General features: G+C 37.2%; 6 protein-coding genes and 1 long non-coding RNA gene across 11 annotated transcripts; 2 read left to right on the top strand and 5 right to left on the bottom strand.

Moving 5' to 3' along the window:
• Positions 1-3,311: 3,311 nt before the first annotated feature.
• On the top strand, positions 3,312-4,614 carry LOC125215939 (NAC domain-containing protein 104-like). The gene is made up of 3 exons (XM_048117524.1): positions 3,312-3,569; positions 3,854-4,104; positions 4,179-4,614. Exons 1-3 carry the CDS (start codon positions 3,407-3,409, stop codon positions 4,308-4,310), a joined length of 546 nt encoding a protein of 181 aa, XP_047973481.1. The 5' UTR covers positions 3,312-3,406; the 3' UTR covers positions 4,311-4,614.
• Positions 4,615-5,972: 1,358 nt separating this feature from the next.
• Positions 5,973-9,284, bottom strand: LOC125214009 (mitochondrial arginine transporter BAC2-like). Its single transcript, XM_048114841.1, has 6 exons — positions 9,158-9,284; positions 8,972-9,047; positions 8,487-8,582; positions 7,828-8,344; positions 7,257-7,392; positions 5,973-6,674 (listed from the first exon to the last, which is right to left on the bottom strand). Exons 1-6 carry the CDS (start codon positions 9,269-9,271, stop codon positions 6,480-6,482), a joined length of 1,134 nt encoding a protein of 377 aa, XP_047970798.1. The 5' UTR covers positions 9,272-9,284; the 3' UTR covers positions 5,973-6,479.
• Positions 9,285-9,544: 260 nt separating this feature from the next.
• LOC125214010 lies at positions 9,545-12,592 on the top strand. Its single transcript, XR_007175047.1, has 3 exons — positions 9,545-9,679; positions 10,243-11,017; positions 11,549-12,592. It is a non-coding gene; the product is annotated as an uncharacterized LOC125214010 (long non-coding RNA).
• On the bottom strand, positions 9,848-12,168 carry LOC125214007 (putative clathrin assembly protein At1g03050). Its single transcript, XM_048114840.1, has 2 exons — positions 11,529-12,168; positions 9,848-11,146 (listed from the first exon to the last, which is right to left on the bottom strand). Exons 1-2 carry the CDS (start codon positions 12,166-12,168, stop codon positions 10,074-10,076), a joined length of 1,713 nt encoding a protein of 570 aa, XP_047970797.1. The 3' UTR covers positions 9,848-10,073.
• Positions 12,593-13,668: 1,076 nt separating the features above from the next.
• LOC125213251 (peroxidase 43-like) lies at positions 13,669-16,297 on the bottom strand. Its single transcript, XM_048113684.1, has 4 exons — positions 15,942-16,297; positions 15,688-15,873; positions 15,443-15,605; positions 13,669-14,327 (listed from the first exon to the last, which is right to left on the bottom strand). Exons 1-4 carry the CDS (start codon positions 16,131-16,133, stop codon positions 13,915-13,917), a joined length of 954 nt encoding a protein of 317 aa, XP_047969641.1. The 5' UTR covers positions 16,134-16,297; the 3' UTR covers positions 13,669-13,914.
• Positions 16,298-16,693: 396 nt separating this feature from the next.
• On the bottom strand, positions 16,694-19,779 carry LOC125213252 (vacuolar iron transporter homolog 4-like). Of its 5 annotated transcripts, XM_048113687.1 has the most exons (4): positions 19,708-19,779; positions 17,921-18,288; positions 16,921-17,298; positions 16,694-16,796 (listed from the first exon to the last, which is right to left on the bottom strand). In XM_048113687.1, the coding sequence occupies exons 2-3, from the start codon at positions 18,263-18,265 to the stop codon at positions 16,957-16,959; spliced, it is 687 nt and encodes a 228-aa protein (XP_047969644.1). In that variant the 5' UTR covers positions 18,266-18,288; positions 19,708-19,779; the 3' UTR covers positions 16,694-16,796; positions 16,921-16,956. The 5 variants fall into 5 exon arrangements, with proteins under 5 accessions (XP_047969644.1, XP_047969643.1, XP_047969645.1 ...); XM_048113686.1 differs by having other exon boundaries at positions 16,708-17,298; XM_048113688.1 differs by having other exon boundaries at positions 16,708-17,283.
• On the bottom strand, positions 19,414-22,828 carry LOC125213250. The gene is made up of 2 exons (XM_048113683.1): positions 20,982-22,828; positions 19,414-19,787 (listed from the first exon to the last, which is right to left on the bottom strand). Exon 1 carries the CDS (start codon positions 22,685-22,687, stop codon positions 20,999-21,001), a length of 1,689 nt encoding a protein of 562 aa, XP_047969640.1. The 5' UTR covers positions 22,688-22,828; the 3' UTR covers positions 19,414-19,787; positions 20,982-20,998.
• Between the last annotated feature and the right edge of the window lie 674 nt (positions 22,829-23,502).

The raw sequence follows: 23,502 nt of genomic DNA, 5'->3' as shown, positions 1-23,502 counted from the left end.
CCATATAACTATAAGCAATGACGTTACTATACTATCTTGAGAAATAAATCTAAGCAATGTTTGTTAATAAGCAATGTCATAAGAATGCATACTTTTATTATAGTGACAATATTGAAAGAGTGTAAGGTTTACGTAATGTGAAGATAAAATATTGTCGTTTATATTTTGTCGTTTGCATGTGGTCATACATTAATTTGTTTTAATTATTTAATGAATTTATAAGAAGATTAATTAGTACTAAAAGAAGTGAATTTAGAATAATCCCATTAAAATCATGTGTGTTGGGTTGGGATTAAGACACATGAATTTGTCTAATTTGGTAGGTACGGTTTCACTTCAATCTTCTCTAATCATAACTCTGTTTGTTTTCGGTTTAGAAACATTTCTATCACAAGTTTCTATGTTAGGAAACTAGTAATTACTTTGATCTTGAAATTTTCATGCAATAATAAACCACAACCACAAGCCGACAATACTTCTTTGTTGTCAATAATCCAAAATTGGGTTAGGACAAGATGCATTACTCAAGTGTAATTAAGGTGAGCCATGTGAAGTGGAGAGTTGTCTTAATTCTGTACTTTGTGAAAATTTGTGAGGTTTGGCTAAAAGATTAAACATTAATCATGTGGATGTTAAACCACTACCTAGGGTCTATATAACTCAATCTAATAATATGTCGTGATTTCTTTTTTGAACGTTTCAAGTTAATCGAGTGATTTGCTCTTTTGACATAAATCAACCATTTGAATCTCTCATAGTACTTTATTAATCTCTATTTATTTATATAGGAGTACTTCATTTTATGTTCACTGAACTCGGTATACACTATTTTCTTAAGTCTGGTGCCAAAAAGAATTGTCTCGATTAACTTAAAAAAGAGAGTATATTAATATAATTACAAATACTTAAATTGTAAAAAAAGTTGTATTCAATCACTCAAAAAAGATGCAACCCAAGGCATAAAATTTCATCAAAAACAATTTCCCTCTTTTTTCTTCACATGATAGTAATTTTTCATCATGTTGCATTGTGGATTGTTAGCATATTTCTTGTTTTTTGATGATACTTATCTTTTTGTGGAGTAAGAGATGCAATTATAGAGGCCACCATTTGAAGGATATGGCAATGGAGAATCTGGTACACAAGAATTGATGTTGTACATATATGGACAATAACAAAATAATAATGGTGCACTATCAATATATTGTGGAATGCAATGTAACATGTGCAATTGTTTGTAGTGAAACATGATTTCTACTAGCTATAAAGAATTAATTAATGTGCAAATATTATGGGTAGATAATATATGATAGGGACTACTTCACGTCTATTATGCAACGGTAAATTTGGTCTATCTTTATTATTTTGGGTTTGATGTGATGTTTTTTTTTATTTTTTTGAAATCTCTCTACATAAAAAATAGAAATAAAAGGATTCGTGCGCACCAAAAAGTAATATCCTAGTAAACGCTCTACTATATACTCCTTATTATATAAAATGATAAAATTCTATGTCAGCTCTCCATCAGAATTTTTTTTATGTCAGCTCTCCATCATCATCATGAGTTTTCGTCTACTAGCACCAACAAAAAGTTATTATTCGTATATAAAAATTATTCATTTCACAATTAAAATATAGTATTTTACAATTACAAATAATTGGTATTATACATAAATATAATTGTTTTTATGAATAAAGTGAAGTGTCTTGACTTATAGATTTAGCTGGGATGACCCGTCAATATATGAGCTTTTAAGAGATACTCCTTCCGTCTCAAGATAAGTGACTCATATTCCTTTTTAGGACGTTTCAAGATAAGTGATTCATTTCCTTTTTTTGTATTCTCTCTCTTATTTTTTTTTCTCTACTTTATTAACTCTCTTACTTTATTCACTTTCCACTTTACTAACAAAACCCCATTTCCTTACTATTACTATTTGGGATGACATTGTATTTAAGAGATAGTGCTATATGTGTTAAGTTGAGAGAAAAAAAATGATTGAATATATTACTATTATAAAGAAAAAAAAGTAATTAAATTGATAATGAAGAAGGAAAAAAGTAACTAAATGTTAATTAATGATTATTTACTTATAAAAAATGAAAAGGTAACATATTTTATGAAATAAAATGAAAAAATTACATGTTTAATTCTTTTACGGGGCATAGGCAGTAAAAATAAAATAAAAAAATTATTGGTTCACACAAAGCAACTATCACAATTCACTAGCAAAATTGGCTTTGGAAGTTGCTTTCTTTCCTCGTGATACTTAATTTTTTCAATTTGATTTGTTGACACTTTCTTATTTCACTTTTCTATATCTAATTTGTTCAAACAACCTACTCATTGAGTTTATGGAGTGCAAATCAACTTCTCCTCCAATAAAATTTTTAAAAATAGAAATCTTGAAGCACATTAACCTTAACCACCATTAATTGGTTTTTAGCTAGATAAGCACTAGTAGTTTGGAATTATCCAGTTCGATCTCATTGTTAGTGATAATTAATTAATCTAATTAGACCCACAAAACATCTATATTCCCTTATATCATTATCCCAACCAATTGGTTAAAAATAATACTAGTAATAAACTTTTGAGTAAACCAAAACTAACCTCACACAAAGAGATTAGATCAAAGTCTTAATATGTGTTGTCCATCTCCAAAAGTGGACATAAACCGAACCAACAAACATTGGTAAAACCCAACTAATTAAGCCAAGAAAAAACAATAGTTCGAACACCTAAGTACGTAATTATTTGTAATAATTGGCCATGGACACTTCCCCTTGAGATGTGGGCCTTCTAACATTAGTTCATTGAGCCCCAAAACCAAATCCATTGCCACAATGCCACGTGTGATTTTGGCATGAGGGCTTGATGATATAAGCATGAAGTGTCATGAACCAAATTGTATACACAAGATAATAGGTGTGTTGGATTCATTAGACAATATAGTAATCAAATACTATGGGATATTAAAATGGAGTGAATGTGAGATATCACAATCCAAGATACATTATCACATATTAAACTTTGAGAAAGAGGAAATTGTATAGAAGATAAAATAAGCATGATCTATAATCGCAAGTAAACCTGATCTAATAATCGAACGAACCTATAGAATATAGTTAGATGTATTAAAACAAGGTTCCCTCGAATGACAGCATATCTCTATACTTGAAAAGCAATCAAAGGTGTGTGTGCACCATCCGCCGTCTTAGAGTGGGAATTCATTTAACTAAAAACAATGCCCTATTGGATATTTGATGATGCCCATCAAACCACACACATCTTCCATCTCACGTCACCCCCCTCTCTCTCTATAAATACCCCAATATCTTGACCATCAATACACCACCTTCATCAAGTCCAACCATATATTGCATTTGCACATACATACACAAGATGGGAGATAGCAGCTTCAACTTGCCGCCCGGGTTTCGGTTCTACCCAACCGACGAAGAACTCTTGGTCCATTTCCTCCACCGTAAGGCGACGCTTCTGCCTTACCACCCAGACGTCATCCCAGATCTTGATCTTTACCCCTATGATCCTTGGGACTTGGATGGTATTTTCTCTCTCTCGATATATATATAGAAAAGCTACTGTCTCAGAATGACTTGAAATTTTCAAGACGAGGAATCGAACTCATAACTCTATTGGAGGAGTGATGATGCATGTTGGGTTTTATCTACTTAGATTGTTTAAGGAGCAAAAACGTCATTTTATTGCTTTTTGGATTTTATTTTAATTTCCGTGATTTCCTTTTTAATCTCATTCGGACAAAACTAGGGTTTCTTAGAATTTCTATTGTTTCGGTCATTCTTCTTCATCGTTTGCACGTGCATGTAGGTAAAGCAATGTCGGAAGGAAAAAAGTGGTATTTTTACAGCAGGAGAACATCAAATAGGGTTACTGAGAGTGGATATTGGCAATCAATGAGAGTTGAAGATGCTATTTACTCGAGTGGTGGCAAAAAAATTGGTGTAAAAAAATACTATACTTTTTACATTGGTGAGCCTTCGGAGGGAGTCAAGACTAATTGGATCATGCATGAATACAAGGTTTCAAGCTCAAGAAAAAAGACTTCAAATTCCATGATTGTAAGTAGTGTTAATTTAATTATGTCATTATTTAAAATATTTAGATGGCCTTAAACTAAGTAATTTTATTGCAGGATCATAGTAAATGGGTTGTTTGTCGTGTGTACGAGGAGGAGGAAGATGGTGGTGGGACTGAGCTCTCATGTTTGGATGAAGTTTTCCTCTCACTAGATGATCTTGATGAAATTAGCTTCCCCAATTCTTGAAATACTAGAATACAAAAAAAAAATGAAAATATTATAGGTAGCTTTTGTTATTGTAGAAAATCACAAAATGTATTGGGGTTTATTAGAAATGTGGGAGTTGAATTAATGTTTGATCAATGTATTAATTAGAAGATGGGAATTTGTGTATTTGGATAAAACTAATGCCAACAAGGTGGCTTAGAATGTTGATGTGGCAGCCTTGATATCATGCCATGTGGAATAGAATCTTGATATCCATGGATTATTCAGAAATTTTGAAAATGTATATTTACATTTAAAGAGTTGGAAGGAATTCTATTTGAAACTTTCATCCTTATAATTTAAGTATTTCAGATCAAATCAAGTGATTTAAAAACCCACAAGGGGACATAGTGGGGTCATTGGAAGTTTGTTCAGCTTCCTCTTGGCTGATTATGATTTCATTCACTTTTCAAATTATTTTACTAATGCTTTTATGTATTATGATTGGTATTTGGTTCTAGTCTTGTACCACAAACTTAAGGTGTACAATTTTTTTTATTTATATATTTTTATTTGGTGGCTGCTTAGGGAAGCATTCTGTCATTTCTGATGCGATCACTCACACTTTTATAACATTCCAAAAGAAATCAAATAGGGAAAATGTCTCATCTAATTTTGAGATAAATTTTATACCTTTTACTACTACTACTACTACTACTACTATTTAAGCCGTTAAGAGTGAAGCATATTCCCACGAAATCGGAACTCTATTCAATTAAACATCAATTTATCTCTATTTAAAAAGTGTTCTTTTACAAAAGTTAGTTTACCCATTATATTCCTTATATTTGTAACCTGATTTAAAAAATTAGTAAGAACTAAAGAGCCATACACATTTAAACCACTTTCAAAAAATAATAAGTTGCTTTAACAACAATTTAAAACACCTCACTGCAATTGGAAAAACATATAAAAAAACTAGTAATTAACAATACAAAAGTTGAAGCCCAAGTCTTAAATTGATGTTCACTACTATAAACAAACATTTCATACTTAGGATGTCAATATATTCATCTTAGGATGAGAGAGAAACTTGTATAAAAAGAAACATTATAAATATTGATGTATGTATCATTTCTAAGTTAGCTTAGTAATCATCTCCCCCACATTAGACTTCATATAGTAGAAACAAAATGCACATGCATCTCAGAGAGAGAGCTAGCAATTAATTGTGTGCAAAGGCAAGTCCCAATGTACAAGCTTCATGGTTAGAACTTTGCTTGAAAAGGACCAAATTAAATTAAAAGCAATAATATATGATTGCACAAGACATGCCCAAACTCAACTTGATCACAAAGTTTTTGAGTTTTATTGACAAAGACACCAAAAGGGGAAAGACAACAAGCCCTTGACATCAACCACAAACCAAACCTCTCATATTTAACCAAGTAGGTGTGATGATTCCAAGGCCATGAAAACAATCAAACAGACAAACATACAAAACTACACATAGTATAGAATCATTGCTCTATACGAAAGCTATTCATTGGCTTTAAACGTCTGAGGTCAAAATAGCAGGCTTAAACTGAGTCAAACAGAAACTACTTCAGATTAAAAGTACAAATGAATGGTGTTAAAAGGAGAAGAAGGCATTCATGAGATGCAAAGTGGAGGTGCCACTAATAGCACAAACTTGGAAAAAACTCAAGTGATGTAATGGGTCCATTTCTGTAACCATCAAACATTTCCAAAACTTGAATGGATACATATTCCCCACAATCTTTCGAGTTTATCGATTATGCCCGGTTGTTTACCAGCGTAATTAATGAATATGCTGACTAATAATTACATATGCTACGACTAAATACGTCTTCAGTGTAAGCATGTAGACTAGATGGGACTAGACAGCAAATACAAGGAGCCCTCAACTTAAATATAAGCAGAGTTCACTAGTTATAACTTGGATTGTTGTCACATGTAATGGGACAAAAGCAATAAAGATAAGATTGTATCCAGTGAAAAGGATGTATGAACCTGACGCTACGAAGGGAAATAAACTCTGTAGCAGCCTTGTCATTCCAAGGGGGATCAACTCTGTGTCTGGTTGCAATAAGAAGCATTCAAGGAATTTCTTCTTTTGTATGCAAACCCAAAGTCCAAATTTTCAATGAACGGTTTTTAAGTTGAATCTTGCAAATAAAGGACTCTTTAACTAGACACCAGGTGATTGATAGTGAAATAGTAGCTTCCAACGATTACAGATGATGCGAATCCAGAACGGGCCATCCGTAATCCTATGCCATTCAGCAGTAAATTTCTGTCAGCCGGGTGGATTCCAGTGAGCCGCTCAAATCTATTCCCAGACTTACGCCACTTCAAAAATTTCCTCTCCAAGGATAAGTACTGCCAACGGAAATTTTGAAATTATAAACTCACAAGGAAAAAAATCGAGAAAAAATTAGATCCAGCATTGTCAGAAAGGTCTTCTTATTAGAGAGTTAGTAGCTACAGAAACATCCAGTGGATTTTTATATAGAAATGTATTTCTTGATAACAGATACTGATACAATAGGGAAATATATTCTTATAACATATCAATTTTAGTTCAAATATATTACGAAGGGTGCTTAAATATACCCCCTCATCAAACCAACGAGGCTGGGGAATAGAATACTTCTGAGCCGAGAACAAGGTGTTGGGTACTAAATCAACAGTGCTATAGAAAATAGTGGTTCAAAATGCTGGAGGCTTATTTGTAAGGTTTGGCTGGCAGATTTTCTTTTACAGTTCAGCTAATTCAGTCTACAAATTTGACACGTGCGCACATGACCACCTATTAACATTCCAGGATATCAAAACACCAACCAGGTATGTAATGTGAAAGGCTACCACAGATCCAAATAGAAACATTCAAAATATGAAGTGGAATTCACTTTTGAAACCGATATTAGACTGAACCTCTCTTGGGGCCGTCAAGCACTATACCTTAGGTAAAATAGTGCACTGTGATCGACTTCTTGTGGTGTCAAACCCATGCGAAACAGCTGCAGCAAAAGCACCGGAAACTCCAGCTGAAAGACTAACAGCTACTGGAGACAATGGACCAACTTCACTGTCATACCTGAAAAATATTTTGTGAAGTGAGGAAAAGAGAATAAACAGATCACTTATGCATAATTGTTGTTATATCCTACAAAATTCACAATGTGACTCTATAGTCTATAACAAAAGCTAAATTCTTGTTTAAGGAAAATTCACAAAGAGGCAGCTTGTTAAATCAGAAGCTAAATAAATGCTGAGTATTAACACAAAAAAATGGGCACACTTTAAGTTTCATATCTCTATAGAATATGACTACAGTGTTCATATTTTCCTCAGAACTGCTGACGAACTGATAGAATAATTCTTTATTTGTGCAATATGCAGACCAAAGAGGACATAATGGAAGATCAATAGATCACAAAGTCACATTTCTCTTGAAAATCACAAAGTCACATTTCTCTTGAAAGAACAATAGATCACATAATGGCAAACCAGAAAAATGATGAATATAAACCTTGGCATAGGATCCATATTCACAGCTTTCCAGTTGATCATGACTTGGTGCAAAAATTGCCAGCTCCCAAAAAATAAGCCACCAAAAATGGAATCTCTCACTATACCAGATCTATAACCTCGCCAGAGAGCCGTCCATCCTTCCAAAGAAACAATTTCTGATAAAGTTCGAACATTGCTAACAGGAGGTGGTTTTCCAGATCCTGTCATCATCCATGCGTATTCTTTCAAGGAATCCAATATGTTTCCCTTTCTATTGGTCAAGGTAGACAAAAGGCCCATGGATTTGCTCATTGCATTCATATCCAGGGAGTATCTGGGAAGCAATCTCGAAACTAAAGGAGGAACAGCACTCTTTTCAACAATGGGTGGCAGGGGCATATTGCCAGAAGCAGAAGCAACCTGAGCACGAACTTTGATCATTTCAAATGGAGAGCTTATCAGTGATTCGACCGTTCCAGAAGCAAATCCTGCCAGTAGAGCCTCGGAGAGAAGTAAATGATCGTCCTCACGACCATCTGGTGAGGAAAGATTGGGGTGAGCACAATATCATCTCTAATATGCTAGAATATATATTAAGGACAAAAGAACATTTATCACCCAAACATACACCAAGAATCTATAGAAAGAACAACAGAAATGCAGAAAATTTGAAGTTACCTTTGTAGAACGCGGTCAATATCTCATAAACACCAAAGCGAACACCGAGACCCAGCGTTCTTCCCAAAGTCAGCCACCCAACGCCACTGTACAAACCTAAAATACACATGAAAGAATAAAGGTATGAAGGGCGCAACACTGAATTATACACACTTAAAAGGAATGTATAAACCACAGATACGGAAAAAGATTGTACAATGCACCAGAAAACAAACACTGTTAGACCGGACGAGCTATAAACATGGAAGGTGCTTGATTCTTAATCATATCAATTTCCCCTCAAAATTTCAAATTGAGACCATAAATATCTAAAACTAACAATTACCAAGTTGCTAAATTCTCTCTCAGTCCTCTACAAATTTTGCTTCTAAGCATGATCAACAAGTACTGATAAACAACTTTATATCCACAAAGATGAGTTTGGTTTGAAAATTGCACTATTCACATACTGAATTTTTTAAGAGATTGGTGGCTTTAGAATTTACCTGAATATCCCGATAACACTCGCACTCTGTGATAAACATCAGCTGCAGCCAATGGCCTCTTACCGGTGGAGCCAACCTGTGTTCAATTCATCACACAAACACCTAGTATAAATACTGACGAAGATCGATAATCCATGGATATCAATGAAATCAAGCAGTAAGAGATCAAATTTACATATTTGAAACCTGCACCAAGACTTTGAGAGTATCCAGCGGGTATGTCATGGCAGTGCCTACGGCCACGGACGCCGCCGCAGCGGCGGCGTGCACCGCGAATGTCTTGTTCAACAATTCTTCCATCTTCAAGCTGAAGCTGACGATTTCACTCGAAATTTCGACGCCCGCGGTTTTTTCAGGCCCTTTTATCGGCTTAATATTAAATGAGTTTTCTTTCTGTCAAATGATGGGCTAGAAGTCGGTGGGCCTATTTTTTCAATAACTCACACGAAAAAGTGAATGAAATTTTCATAAATAATTATTGAAATTTCTAGATGTAGATTTGATTTTTTAGACGTGTTGATGCCGAAGAACGGAAGAAGTCCTGTCAATTCAATTCTCTTGCGTCGACAATTTCTCAGAGACCTAAAAATTTATGCACGCAACCTGTTTGATCAAAGTCCTCAGCGAGATGCTTGATACTATGTGATGAATTTCGAGATGTTATATGTAGCTATGATTTCTGATCAACACTGCTCCTCTCTTCCTAAGGTTTGGTTCGATTTTTTTTGCCAATAGCAATATTTCAGCATAATCAGTTTCTTCAATATAATGGGATCATAGTTGTAGGAAGTATTGATATGATCATTCTTGAATAACTAGGGTTAGTGTTTGCAGCTGTTTTACTTGTTACTCAAATTGACAAAACCGTGAAAAAAGTTATGCAAAAGAAGCTAAAATTGAAAACTAAAAACCATCAAAACACAGTCTTGTTTCCCTTTTCGGGAAAAAAACAAGTTAATATTAACAGTGTCTTGAACTTGAAGCAGTTTTGTGCTGGTGGTGATTCTTATCTAACTTGTATTAGATACTCGCAAAAAACATCACTTGGTGCAGTTTTTTTCTTCATAATCTCAAAGGCTGTCCCTTCACTCGCAAAACAATCTCAGTGCGCTGCTGCGTACGCGTTTGGAATGTATTGATACGGGCTCTGTTGTTGCAAATTCGCTAATCCCATTTGTCCGTGCATCCCGTCTCTTGTATACTGCTGCCACAGAAGCTGCTCTTGTACTAATAGCATCTGCTTCTGCTCCATCTCCGACATTTGTACGTAGGCAGGTGGTGCGATGGCAAGAGAAGCTGCGAAGGGGTCGTTCGGTGAGAAAGCATTAGGTCCATAGTTAGCTGGTGAATGTGGTGCCGGCAATGCCAGTATGGCTGGTCTCCCAGCCACGCTGCTAGCACTTCCGTTGGCATAGAAACCCGAGGAAGCTTGCATTCCCCCATATTGGTACATGCTATTAAAAACCAACGGATCGAAGCCTTGAGGGAGAGACGGCTTCTGGTTTGACAAATGGCTAGCGGACTGAACTAAGGCCGTCTCCCAATCCCCTGATTCTGGTTCGTTGAAGGCTTCCCATGGCGAACTTGTGCTTGTGGAAGGAGTCGTGGCGGGATAGCCGTCAAACAGAGCTAAAGCCAGTTGATCCCCAAGATCCTGAGGAGTTGGTGTGTCGTCGTACAGGTTCAGCAGATCGCCTTCTACTTGAGTTTTCTTATATTGCTGTGGTGCAGGAGTCATCTTTAAATCATCTGCTGTTTCTTCCTTGATTGGTGAGAGCAACTTTTGAGGCTCCTCTATCCAGGCTTCTTTTGCGAGGGCGAGTGCTGCTTGCTGTGGCTCGATGGCCTTCCTGCTGTGCAGTGTGGATGACTTGTGGTGGATGAAGTCGTCCATCATGTCGAGTTTTGGCTGGGAGATTTTCTCCACGTTGGGATACTCGTGGAAACGCATGATCCCGACATTCTTGCACCAGCTGTAGAAGCCATCAAGCTCGTCATACTGCTTGGAGACGTGCAAGAAGATGTCGTGGACTTGCATCATGTCAGGTACGTCCAGCTGCATAAAACGCTCTATCAACGTCGCTAGTATTTCCGTTATGCAATGGTAGATTTGGAAGCTTTCTTTCAGAATGGGGTAGAGTGCCACCACCACAATTCTGTTATGCTTAGCAGCACCTACAACAACAAATTTATGAGCATGAACTCAAGAATGATTGCTAAATCACATATTTATCTGTAGGATAAATTACCAAATAAATTATGAAAGCCGTTCAAATTCTGACCCCATCATTCCCTTTTCTAGCAATTACGTGCTGATGTGGCAACCGGTTTAAAACACGTGGATAAAACAACAACGTCTAATTAAGTTCGAAACGATGCTTTGTCCATGTGTTTTAAGCCGATAGGCACATCAGCGCACAATTTGCTGAGAAAAGGGAAGGATTGGATAATTGCGAAAATTTGGTCTTTCGTTATTACTCTTCTTTTTGAAAAGTGTGGGACAGACTAAAATTTGACCATCTTTCGTGATTTATATTTTCCCTTATATATATATTACCTATTGGTCTGCATGCTAAGAACCTCTGAAGAAGCTGCATGAGATGATCAGCTCGGGCGAAAACAGCCTCGGTGTCCATCTCAGACACGGGAGTAGCCCTCACAATGACGGCACCGTCATCCTCCTCCTCCTCCTCCTCCACCTTACGATCTCTGCCCCTCTCGGCATGGCCCTGCATCCTGAACTCGAGGAGCTCGTCCAAGTACAAGGCGTACGTGCGGACAAATGCAGAGTAGTCCCACGCCTTCCTTGACGAATCCCTGAAATCGCAGAGGTTGAGGAAGCGCGTCCCGCGCCTGGTGGTGAAAAAGATGTCCTGCTCGAAGGCAGTGCCTCCCTGAGACAGGAGGCGCTGGACGAGCAGGAGGGCCTTCAGGGCCACCACCCAGTTCTTGGTCCGGTTGAGGCGGCGGGCAATGATGGCGATGCAGGAGTTGACCATGGAGCGAGAGTAGCACGTGAGGCTGAGGATCTCGGCCACGTAGCACTGGTTGGGGGGGTTCTGGCCATGGCGGGTGGCTTTGACAATGGCCACTTCGAGGTCGGAGAGGGAGCTGCTGCCGGTGGAGACCTTGGCCAGGCTGATGCTGGTGTGATCCTTGAATGCTCCTATAACTTCTTTCATCTTGCTCGAGGCCATGCGTTTTTTTCTTCCTTTTCGTTCGTCAATGCTTTATGTATTCGAGTTTGATCAACTTTTTCGAGTTGTTGAGGATGAAAGAGGGTCAGAGAGATGGAGAAGGAGAAGAGGATTTGAGGAAACTACCTATTTGGATTCAAGAATCTAAACAGGTTGAACTCCTGTTTATTTTCTCCTTCTCTATCTCTCTCTCTCTGTCTGTGTATCTCTCTCTCTCTCTTCCTTCTTGATCTCATGTTTGTTTTGTGGAGTTGAAAAGATTGGCCTCAAATTTGGCATGAAATCAGGACACCCAGTGAAGTCAATGGGGTTAACATGTTTGTGGTGGAGATTATAGTATGTTTATAACTGTTTGTTAAATGATTCTTTGTGGAAAGATCATACAGTATGATATACTAATTGATGTGTGTAGTCTCTTTTTCAATGATTTTGGTAATTCAATTGGCCACGCAGTGGAGATTTTACTTGTTACTGGGCCTGAAAATTTAATCCGCAGGTTTCGGGTATTTCCGACCCAATCCCAATATCCGACGGGTTTTGGGTACCCGAAACCCGAAATTATGGGTTCGGGTATGGGTTCGGGTAGTTAATGTTAGAATTTTTTGGATTTAGGTTACCCGATTAAACCCGATTAATTATGTATTTGTGATAAATATTTTTATTTAGTATAGGGCCTATGGCCCGTAGGGTAAATCGAGGGTAATTTTATTTAATCATATGTAGATTTAATACGTCTTTACATTCGAGTTCGGTTCATGTTGCATTATTTATGTTCTTACTTGTTATCTTTTGAAAATAGTATATATTTAATTAGTTATTCTTTCTCCATTTTAGTTACATGTTCATTTAATGTCTTAAAAAATTATTTTAATCTCTTTTATATTTCAAATTATACCAAAAAAAACATTTATTTTAAAATTAAGTAGTGTCTATTTGTCTAATGTCTATGTCTATTTTATATAATATAGAATTATTGTCGATAAATAGTAAGTATTGTGTTATTTTTAATCATTTCTATTCTCATCACAATTTAATTTATATAAAAGAATAAATTTTAAATATAATAATTCCGGGTTTATGGGTACCCGATTAGTTGGGTTCGGGTACCCGCATCGGGTATTAGGGTACCCGAATTCACATACGGGTCGGGTATTGGGTATGATATTTTTTAGATTTCGGGTTCGGGTACCCGAATTTTCGGGTTTGGGTACCCGAATTTACACCCCTACTTGTTACTACCTATTTATATGGTATTTTGATCACGAATTTATAATTAAACAAGGACAAAAATAATTATACGATTATACAATTTGAATGTTCCTTTTGTTTAGTGTCCGTGTCAATACTCTCCTCCTATTCTGACGCAAGTATCGAATCAACCTCATCCATATAGAATAATGGTAGTAGTAATAACTTTTTAAAAAGACAAATCTGCGATAAAGTTTAATACTACTTACTAAGATTAGGTCGATTTCGTTTTCTAAAAGGTACTATTACAGGTAAATCCACAAATACAACTTCTTCATTTTATTTATTTTTCAATGCAATTGCATGTCACACGCTGACAAAATATGATAGTACTAGTATATTTATTTGTACATACATTCATACAACATATACTAGCTGACGAAATTCACTAATCCATAATTTGTGTCGCATTTCACATCATACTAAAATGAAACTTTTTTCATACCATATAGTAAAAATGAAATGAGACACCAATTAGAAACTAGACAAATTCATCGATCAATCGAAAGAGGCACAACTCCGCCTGATGGTGCCCTGCAGCCCAGTGAGGACTCCGATCCTGCCCATCCTCACCATCGCGTCGGCAAAATCCGCCTCGAACGATGGCCTGAACGAGTCCGCGAAATACGAGTCGACGACGGCCTTAGTCGACTCGTCTTGATAGAGGGCCGCATCGGACTGCAGCACGGCAAAGCCTTTCCTTATATTTTGCAATATTTGGCTGTCAAATACTTGCTCACTTCCCCTGTCGATCGGCAGCCTTACGTTGATGTCTCCGTTTTTCGGACACGTGGACATTAGCTCCGGAAGGAAGTCCGGGTTTATCGACGGATCGGAGCCGCCATCGGCCGGAAACTTGTAGAGCCTGTCGTTCATGAAGAAACATGCTGTTGTGCCAATTGAATGCGCAGCTGAAATAACACATTAATTCTTTCCATCAATTCAAAAGAACTACTATAACTTTGTTTTGTTTTCAAATGTTATAAATCCAATTAAAATTTGATCAAATTTTATAATTTAAATGCCTATTATCTCTATGCATATACATACAATAATTGACATCAATCAAAACAACCACTAATATATGTCTCTAGAGGCTGATAGTGACTCATCATGACCTATATCAATAGATCCAACATTATTTACTTAATATAGATAAAGTTGAATCGACATTGGCGCATCATAATCATTTATATAGTTTCTCTTCTCATGAAAACCAAATAAACTTATTCAAAAACATATTAAATGTAAATGACAACGATTTCATATATTGCGTGTGTGATCATCATTCAAGCAATGTAACAACTTGCATCTTTATTTAATTATCACATGCCATTATCTATCAATCCTTGTTTACATTAAGATATTTCCTTTCATGGCCCATCATTATAATTATGATCACATGTTGCATGGACTGGAGAATTCGTTATCATGATATATATCATCCATAATTTTTTGTACTAATTATTAAATCCCGAGTGCCAATTAATCTTGGCATATTTTCAATCATATTAGATGACATAGATCATCAATAATCTAAGACCACCGACAAAAAACATAAAAAATAAACAATAGTTAAAAGAAAATTAACATATTAATACTTGATCTTATATAGCACCTTTCACGTTGAATCATGACCTATAATTTTATTTATAATTGCCTTAAAGTGAAAAAGACGACGAAAAATCCAGACGCCTACGTGCAATATATTATTGATATTTTTATCAAACGATGTCATTTATTCATGGATAGACGACATCACTCAACTCATCAACGCGACAACCACATATGATTTCACGGCATATACAATTTCACCTGAAAACTCTGCTACAGATAATCGATAGTTTTTACTAGTGATTTAATTCTAAAGTTGCGGGCAAGCCGAAATTTGAATAAACTTTAAGATGAACATATGAACATTAGGAACCAAAAACTAGTCATTTATTCAAGACTTCCTACCGAATTCAACACCCACAAAAGTTGCATGCTTCTTAGTTCATGAGAGAGAGAGAGAGAGAGAGATTACCAGTAAGAAGAACAAGATCCTTGTGAGTGAGGCCTTTCTGCAAAAACTTGGTTTTGAGAGTGTCAACAGAGTCACTAACATCAGGCATATTATCTGCTGAATCCATATTCGAAACTACACCATCTCTCCTCCCCATTTCCACCTCATACGAACTCCCTTTCGCCTACACACAAATTTCAAATTAAACTCAAACCAAATTATAAAAAAAAAAACATGATCAAAATTAAGATGATAAAAAATGTTACCAAAAGTAGTGCTTCTCTCGCAGCCAAGGCAACAATGTCGGAACAAGAGACCGTTCTCGGGCACAAGGCCTCGAGCTCGGCCTTGGCCCTCTCCACAATATCAAACCCTCTCACCCCTTGATGCCCGAACGCATTCTTCTCGTCCCTCTCCGCCCCATTATCGATCAGGATCGACCCATCGCAACCCTAATTCATCACATTAATTTAGTGTGTGGAAATGCATGCAAGAATGTAATCAAAATTAAGTGATCGACCTCAACGAAGCAGTCGTGGAAGTGGAGCCTGAGTAACACGGCGGCAGTGTTCTGGTCGGAGGCGGCGGCCTCACGGACCACGCCTCCGACTATGGCCTCCACGTTGGGGCAGGTTTTCGCGTAGAACCCGACTTGAAGCTGCCCCTGCGAAGTTCCTATGTTGAACAAAAGGAGTAGAAGAAATGGCAGCATTTTATGTGATTATATGTATCTTTGAAAATGAATTAAAATGAGAAATTAATGTGCATTAAGAGATGTGGGAGAGAGAACATATAAATAGATTATTAATTGGACATATTCCTTGATATGTATGTATAGGCAAGGAAGTTCTGGAAAATGATGGCAGTGTGCTCTGCTAATTAATTCAAATATGGAAATGGAGCTGTTGCATTTGGTATTTATACGAATTAAATGCATGAAATCATTTTTTAAGTGGATATTATCTGTAAGTTTTATGTGTTCTATGCACGTTCAATGAACTACCAAAACGATACATACTGCACAAATACTTCATATGGAGTATACTAAAAAGTCCATAAAATATACTACCTCCGTCCACCAAAATTTGTCCCATTTCACTTTTATCATTTTTAGTAGTGGACCTCACTCATATTCCACTAACTCATTCTTACTCACATTTTATTATAAAACTAATATATAAAAGTAGGACGTACAATCCACTAACTTTTTCAACTCACTTTCTATTACATTTCTTAAAACCAATGCCGGGTCAAAATGGGATAAATTTTGGTGGACGGAGGTAGTAGTAATTAAATTCCTTAAAAATTAAAATAAGAGATTTTTTTTTTTTTTAGTCAAACGCCTTCCTGGCCGAGGGTTAGGCGGATCCTCAACCTGTACATTTCACAAGAAACGAGTTTACATGATGCCCAAAAGTGGCATGAAAATACATCAAGGAAACTAGACCTTACAATCGGATAGCTAGAGTATGGAGGTGGCGTGATATGCATGAAGATACCTTTGAACCCCGTTACTCTTGCCCGTTTCCTCCCTCTCAATTTCCTTCATCGTTGTCTTCTTCGGGTCGTCCACCATTCGGGACTCCCATGCAATCTAGTCTAGCTGATGCCTTAACAAAAGGGGGGGCTGATCCTTGGTCAAAACTAGTCTGCCCTTCCTGCCTCTTCCCCTGTTTCGCGAGGAAGTCCACGATCGCATTTCCTTCCCTGGGAATGTGCGAGATTTTGAATGTACATCCCCTGAGTTGATTTCTGATCTCTGGAAGGACATGTCGGAGGTCTGCAGCGTCGATCATGTTAACCACTTCGTGTGCGTCCACCTCTATCCGCTTCAAATTCTTTAGCCACTTCAATTGCTGTACCTGCATGGAAATGTACTGCAAAGCCCCTAAGAGATTGAGACTTCTAACATGAAATCATTCGAAAACTAAATTTCATTAGTGTCAGTTTATGTTTTCCAATCATACTTGAAGGTTTTTCCTTTTATGCAAATTGCCTCTTTCTGCACGAGAACATTTACCATCTTTTATGTTATAAATTTGTCTTTTGCCAACACCTTAAACAAAAATAAAAGATATTACAAGAAAAATTAGTACAAAAAGTTGTTGTTAAGGCACAATTATACTCCATCCGTTCAAAAAAAAATAAACTTATTAATAGACAACACAAGTTTTGATTCGCATTTGCTTTAGGAAAAAGAAAAAAAAAATGAGTAAATTATGAAAGATAAAGAAAAAGTGGAGAGGAAGTTTACATAAATAGAAAAAAAATAATAATGAAAAAATGAACCTATTTTCAAGAACGGATGAAGTACTAGTATATAATATCAGTTCATTATATTTGTGCTCACATCTCAATTATTCGTTTTATTGAATTTAAATTATCTTGAATTCCTAAAAAATTCTGGAGCGATTTTAAATCACATTTCTCATACCGCTAATTAACAGTAAGTAATTTAATAAAACAAGTGGTAATAGCCATAGCCATCCAGCCTCCCACCAGCACCCTAACACAGGAAGAGACCACCCGGCTCCGTCCCAGCACCGTCCCAAGGCCGCCAATCGCCGTCAGTGCCATGGTGGTGGAAGCCACAATGACCACAGCTAACCTAACTGTATATTCGGTTATATAAGCAGCCACGAGAATTGGGGCGAAAGCCCCCAGTGAAAAGGCGAGGGTTGCTTCAAGAGCAGGTCGAAAGGGATAGGCTGAGCCTTCTCCCCTCATCTGGGCTATCACTGCTTCCACAGCAGGCCGAGAGGGATTGGCCGAGCCTTCTCTCTTCATCTGAGCTATCACTACCTCTAGCTGAGAAGACGCATGGACAAGCTCCCCTATCGCCATACTGCAAGCACTAGCAAAGAGTCCTGCCAAGAAAGTGAGGATCAAAGCCCTAACTCCGCCTTTGACAGCTCCGGCCCCCATCATCAGTGAGGCAACAGATACAAATCCGTCGTTGGCTCCTAACACAGCAGCTTGCAGAAATTGTGCACTAAGTGATAAGTCAAATGCTTCTATTTCAGGAACAATCCTAATGTTGTCATGGTTTTGCCCTGTATTATCTCTTGGGATTGTAATCTCTATATGGTTTGGGAAAGCCATCACTAAGTGGGGGGAGAGAGAGAGAGAGAGGGATATGAGATGGCTGCTTGAGACGGCTGAGTATGAAAAGAGGTGTATTTATAGATAGCTCTGAGAATTTTCATGTATATAATACATATATATGAATTGAATCCAAGGCCGTGTGTTTTTCGTCCACCTAAAGATTATTAAATCCAAAGAAACTTATAAAAATTAAGAGAAATTTATGAAGATGGATGGATGCATCAGAAAGCACTTGCAAGAATGGAGAGTTTTGGACAACACACCAAAGGGTAGCATATTTAATAGGAAAAAGTGTGCTATGCACACACTAAGTGGGATGATAAGCCAATTAGAATATATCAGGGAGTGTGCATCCCACACAAAATCCACAAGCCTCACTAACATATTCATATAGTGCATTCATATAAAAACCATGAAGCTTATTCTCAGGTACCGACAACATGAATTGTCTTGTCAGACAAGCTTAAACTGCTAGAGAGAAATAGATGAAAGATCTAATGGAGCATAACTTTTCAAGTTGTGGTGTAAAGTACGAAAGCTATAACCTTCTCTTACACCACAACTAGTCTTACACACCAAGCTTAATGAAGAGGCTCTTGTTCTAACGTATTGGTGTAACAGCACTCGAACACAATATTGGCTTCCAGCCTAAAATATGATTGTGGATGCAAATCTTATATCCACATAACAATGTACACTAATGAGTAACTTCTATCGCCTTATTCTATAAGGGCAAGTAGAGCAAGGGCAGCATGTCACTTTAAATGGATGTTACAACTATGAATTAGATATATGCATATAGTATATAATATGTATATGCATGTCTGCATAAATTAGGAAATGCCAGTGCTTTCACTAATACCATTGTTAGACCGATAAAGATGAAATATAGGCGAAAGCAACTTTCTCATTTTTTTCTGTTCTTCCAAGGCTGTTGTCATATTAGAAAAGGGAGGTTTTGATCTAAGATAAAAGGCTATATACATCAAATCTACTCATCATCAGATAGCCACAGGCCACAGCATTAACTATTTCTACTAATACAGATTTCAGATGATGCATGCTATCATGAAGAAGCAAGAGGCTGATATTGTCAGCTTAATCATCAAATACTACAGAGATTTGTCAAAGCAGCAATGTGCATGGGCATCAAACAATAATGGAACAACAGGAAAGAGTACCCTTCTTACTCTAAGCCATCTTTACCATTTCCACCAATCTACTGAAAGAATGCCACCAATATTGGAGTAATTCAATCTTCCTGCAAAACAGTGAACAAAACTATGACTATTCATACTCCGCACTTTACAATGAATCCGATCACAAATTTATTGAACTTTACGAGATCACACTGCAGAAATATCACCAAAAATATGTTGATATCATGCCTTTTCGCAACGTACAGTTCGATTTTAACAACTATAGTGGAAAAGTTTACCACACATTATGCTTTTTTATTATGTAAAATCATATTTGGTGCATAATAAATTATTAAGAGGTGAATAAGTTGTTCTAGATCCATAACAAGTCAAAGCCTGAGAGGTCAAGCAATTATAAAGTGGACATGACATAAAGATGTCACCAATGACATCACAAAACCATGTATAACAAAATCAAACTTATAATGTGAAACTTGAACGCCCATGTTTTAAAAAATTAACCAAATCTAAGTGATACTCAACTTCTTACTGTGGAAAAGAATAGTGTGAGAAGAACCTTATGCCCCACAAAGAAATAAATGAAGGGTTACATAATCTGGTATCATGTTTGCTTATCGTGCTGCAAAGAAAATTGTTTAAGGGTATCTACACACAGGGCTACATAAGTCATAGCACTTCTTGTGAAATTACTGTGCAAGATTACACCTAAAGAGAAGTGGCGTACAGAACCGAAGCAGGAAGGTCAAATTAGAACAAAGAAGCAATAACTAGCATGACTTTTCCTAGTCCTAGTAACTTATTTTGGCCTGAAGCTTTTGTGGCGACAAAGGAAGGGTGAATTGATGCTTAAATGTCAGGCTGTGGTCTTTATCCAATATATCCCATAAATATTACTAGTACATAAATACCACTTACGACTTCAAGAATACAAATTCTATTAAACTCAACTTTTTACCAAACGATGCATTTCCCAGAAATAAAGGAAATCATACATGAGTGGTCCCCAAGACTAAAAACTATTCTAATAACAAATGTTGTCCATTTAGATAGTATATAGATTATAGACAGATGTTATTGTCAGCAACACAAACAAAATCCAACCGACCATAGAGTCCATTTAACAAAGCAAGAGCAGCTTAGTATAGTACTATGCCTTACCAGTTAACTACTAATGCAACAATCAGTGTATCCATTAAAATAAAAGAAAGTAAGCAACATGAAGAGCAATAACTACTAATGCAACAATCATTGTATCCATCACTTAAGGGGTTGAATAAAGAAACTAAATTCATTACCTGCTCATTGAGGAAGATCAATGGTAAAGGAGATCAGACAGAGTACTAGATTCCGCAGAGCAGTTGGTAGTTAATCTTGTAGCAGAGATGCCAATTTTATCCAGAAAAGCATTTGAGTGTGGTTTAGCTTCAGATTTTGAGCTGTAGTTGGAGCTCTTCACCCTCTTAGCATATTTAAACAGATAGCGGTCTATGCCATAACGCAGGAAACTCGAGTTAACTTTGGTGCCTGGAATCCTTTTCACATATTTCAGATTAAAGCGATCAGGCGCTGTATCAGAAGTGCCACTCGGCAAAATCTCCTCAGTTTTACTCTTGATAGTATTAAGGTTTGCAGAATCATATTGGCAACATGCAGCCTCGAAGGGCGATCCACAGTTACCACAAGGGCTGCTATCACCATTAACATCAATCCGGCCATTCATCTGGAATACCTTCTTCCCGAACCTAGTGCGCATGTAAGTTACAAGATCTTTCCCAATTCTACCATCATCTGCACAAGAACTAGTCCATCCAATATTATCACAACTTGGATCCTCTGATGTATCAGCACCACTCGTAAGCGAACACCCAACCCCAGCTTCATCTGAAGACTCAATCCCAGCATCATCCAAACAGGCAACCCCGGCCTCATCTGAATGCAAGTTCTTCAATGCTGGCTGCTGGCTGGATATTGATGCAGAGATTTCAGTATTCTCATTTTCTGTTGACCAGATTCTCCGCTTCTTGTCCCGCCTATAAGGTATTAATCCTTGGGTTAATCCAGTTAGACCAGCATTTGAATCATTCACAGCACTATCAGCACAGCTATTAAGCTTCTGATCTCCACTGCAGCGTTTTCCTAAATCAGACCTCTTATAAGATAAACCTTTCCAATTCCTAGTGTTCGAAGCATCCACATCATTGGAGCTTCCCAATGGTATACCCCTCAAAATTCTCGGTGAACTATTCATAACTCTATGTAGTTGAATTGCTAATTCAGCATCATCAGCTTCACTTTCACCACTAGAATCCGAACTCCCGGCCTTCAAACTATCCCTATGGTTCTTACCATGCAAATTAGATGTACCATCAACCAAACCATCCTCATCAATCGTCCCATTTCCCATACTTGTCACTTGATCCTTTTTAATCTTCTCCACCTCACACTTTCCATTCTCCTCCGAATTCTCCAACACATCTTTACCCTCACCCTTTTCTTTCAACCCACCCATGTTCTCACTCCCCAAAACCTGAATCGAATTTTTGAGCAATTCAGGCACCCAACAATCCACACAAACCCTAAACCCCTCAAACCCCGCCCCCAAATAACACCAAGGCGTGCATTTACCATAATCCCTAACACAATTATTATGAATTTTGCGTTGACAAGCTCTGCATGTACAAAGATCACCTGAATTCCCCGTTGCCAGGAAGCAGTAAGGGCACGTTAGGCCCGAAGAAACACCCCTGCGGCATTTCCTGCAGAGGAGCACTATCCGCCAAACGCTGTCGATCGGCTGGAGGCGGTCCTTAGGGTTTGATTGGTTAATCCGGCGACCGCAGCAATGGCAATCGGACATATTGGGCTGGTCGCGGGTCCTCTTCTCCGGCGCCGGACGCGTGCTGGTGGCGGAGGAAGAGGAGGCGGAACTGGGGACAGATTTGGGCTTCAGATCTGTGATGAGAAGCTTCTTGGAGGGGGAAGAAGTGGACGAGGGTTCCATAACTAACAGTGATGGAATTCGAGAGCAAATTGCCAGTTCTTGACCTTGAATATGTTTGCAATTTGAGGAGACAAAACTAATTGAGAAGAAAAACAGGGAAAATCTTATGGTTATTTTGTGATTTGAGTAATTTATTAATTTCGAAAAATAGGTTTTACTTTTAACATAGTTCAAATAAGTGTTCACAAAAGGGTTTACTCTGGCTATGGTTAGGAGAAATAGTATCACAACAAATTCTTGAATATAATGATTGACTTCAGCTCCAGTTTTCATTCATTATCACAATCTCTTATCTTTTCAATCTTGATAAGCACCATGCGTAATAAACTAGACATATCAAATGATCGTTAGTTTTTTCTCATGTTCAGTGAGTTATCATGAAATGTCGATTAATTTACTAGACATATCGTATCATCGTTAGTTTTTTCTCATGTTCAGTGAGTTATCATGAAATGTCGATACAAGATATTTTCAAGAAATATTGTCACAATTCACGCGGTGAACGAAGGATAAAATAATTAAAACTTGAGAAACAATAAAATATGAATGAGCTTCACAAAATTAATAGTCCTAAAAAATGTTAACCTTGAGAGAGATCTTACAAATGATTCAAAACAATTATCTTAAAGATATCATCCACACTCTCCATTGCAGCGAAGCTATACATTGAAAAAGTGATTTTTTTTAGTTCTTTAGGTTTACTTACTACTAACAATGTTTAACAAATTATTTGCAAAACATTCCACTTGTTCATCAAATAAAAGTTCATGAGATGTTCTTATCCAATTAAAACATGTTGACACAAACAAAGTTAT

Source organism: Salvia hispanica, chromosome 3, assembly GCF_023119035.1.
Source record: "Salvia hispanica cultivar TCC Black 2014 chromosome 3, UniMelb_Shisp_WGS_1.0, whole genome shotgun sequence".
NCBI classification, from domain to species: Eukaryota; Viridiplantae; Streptophyta; class Magnoliopsida; order Lamiales; family Lamiaceae; genus Salvia; species Salvia hispanica.
This window is presented reverse-complemented; position numbering and strand designations above follow the sequence as displayed.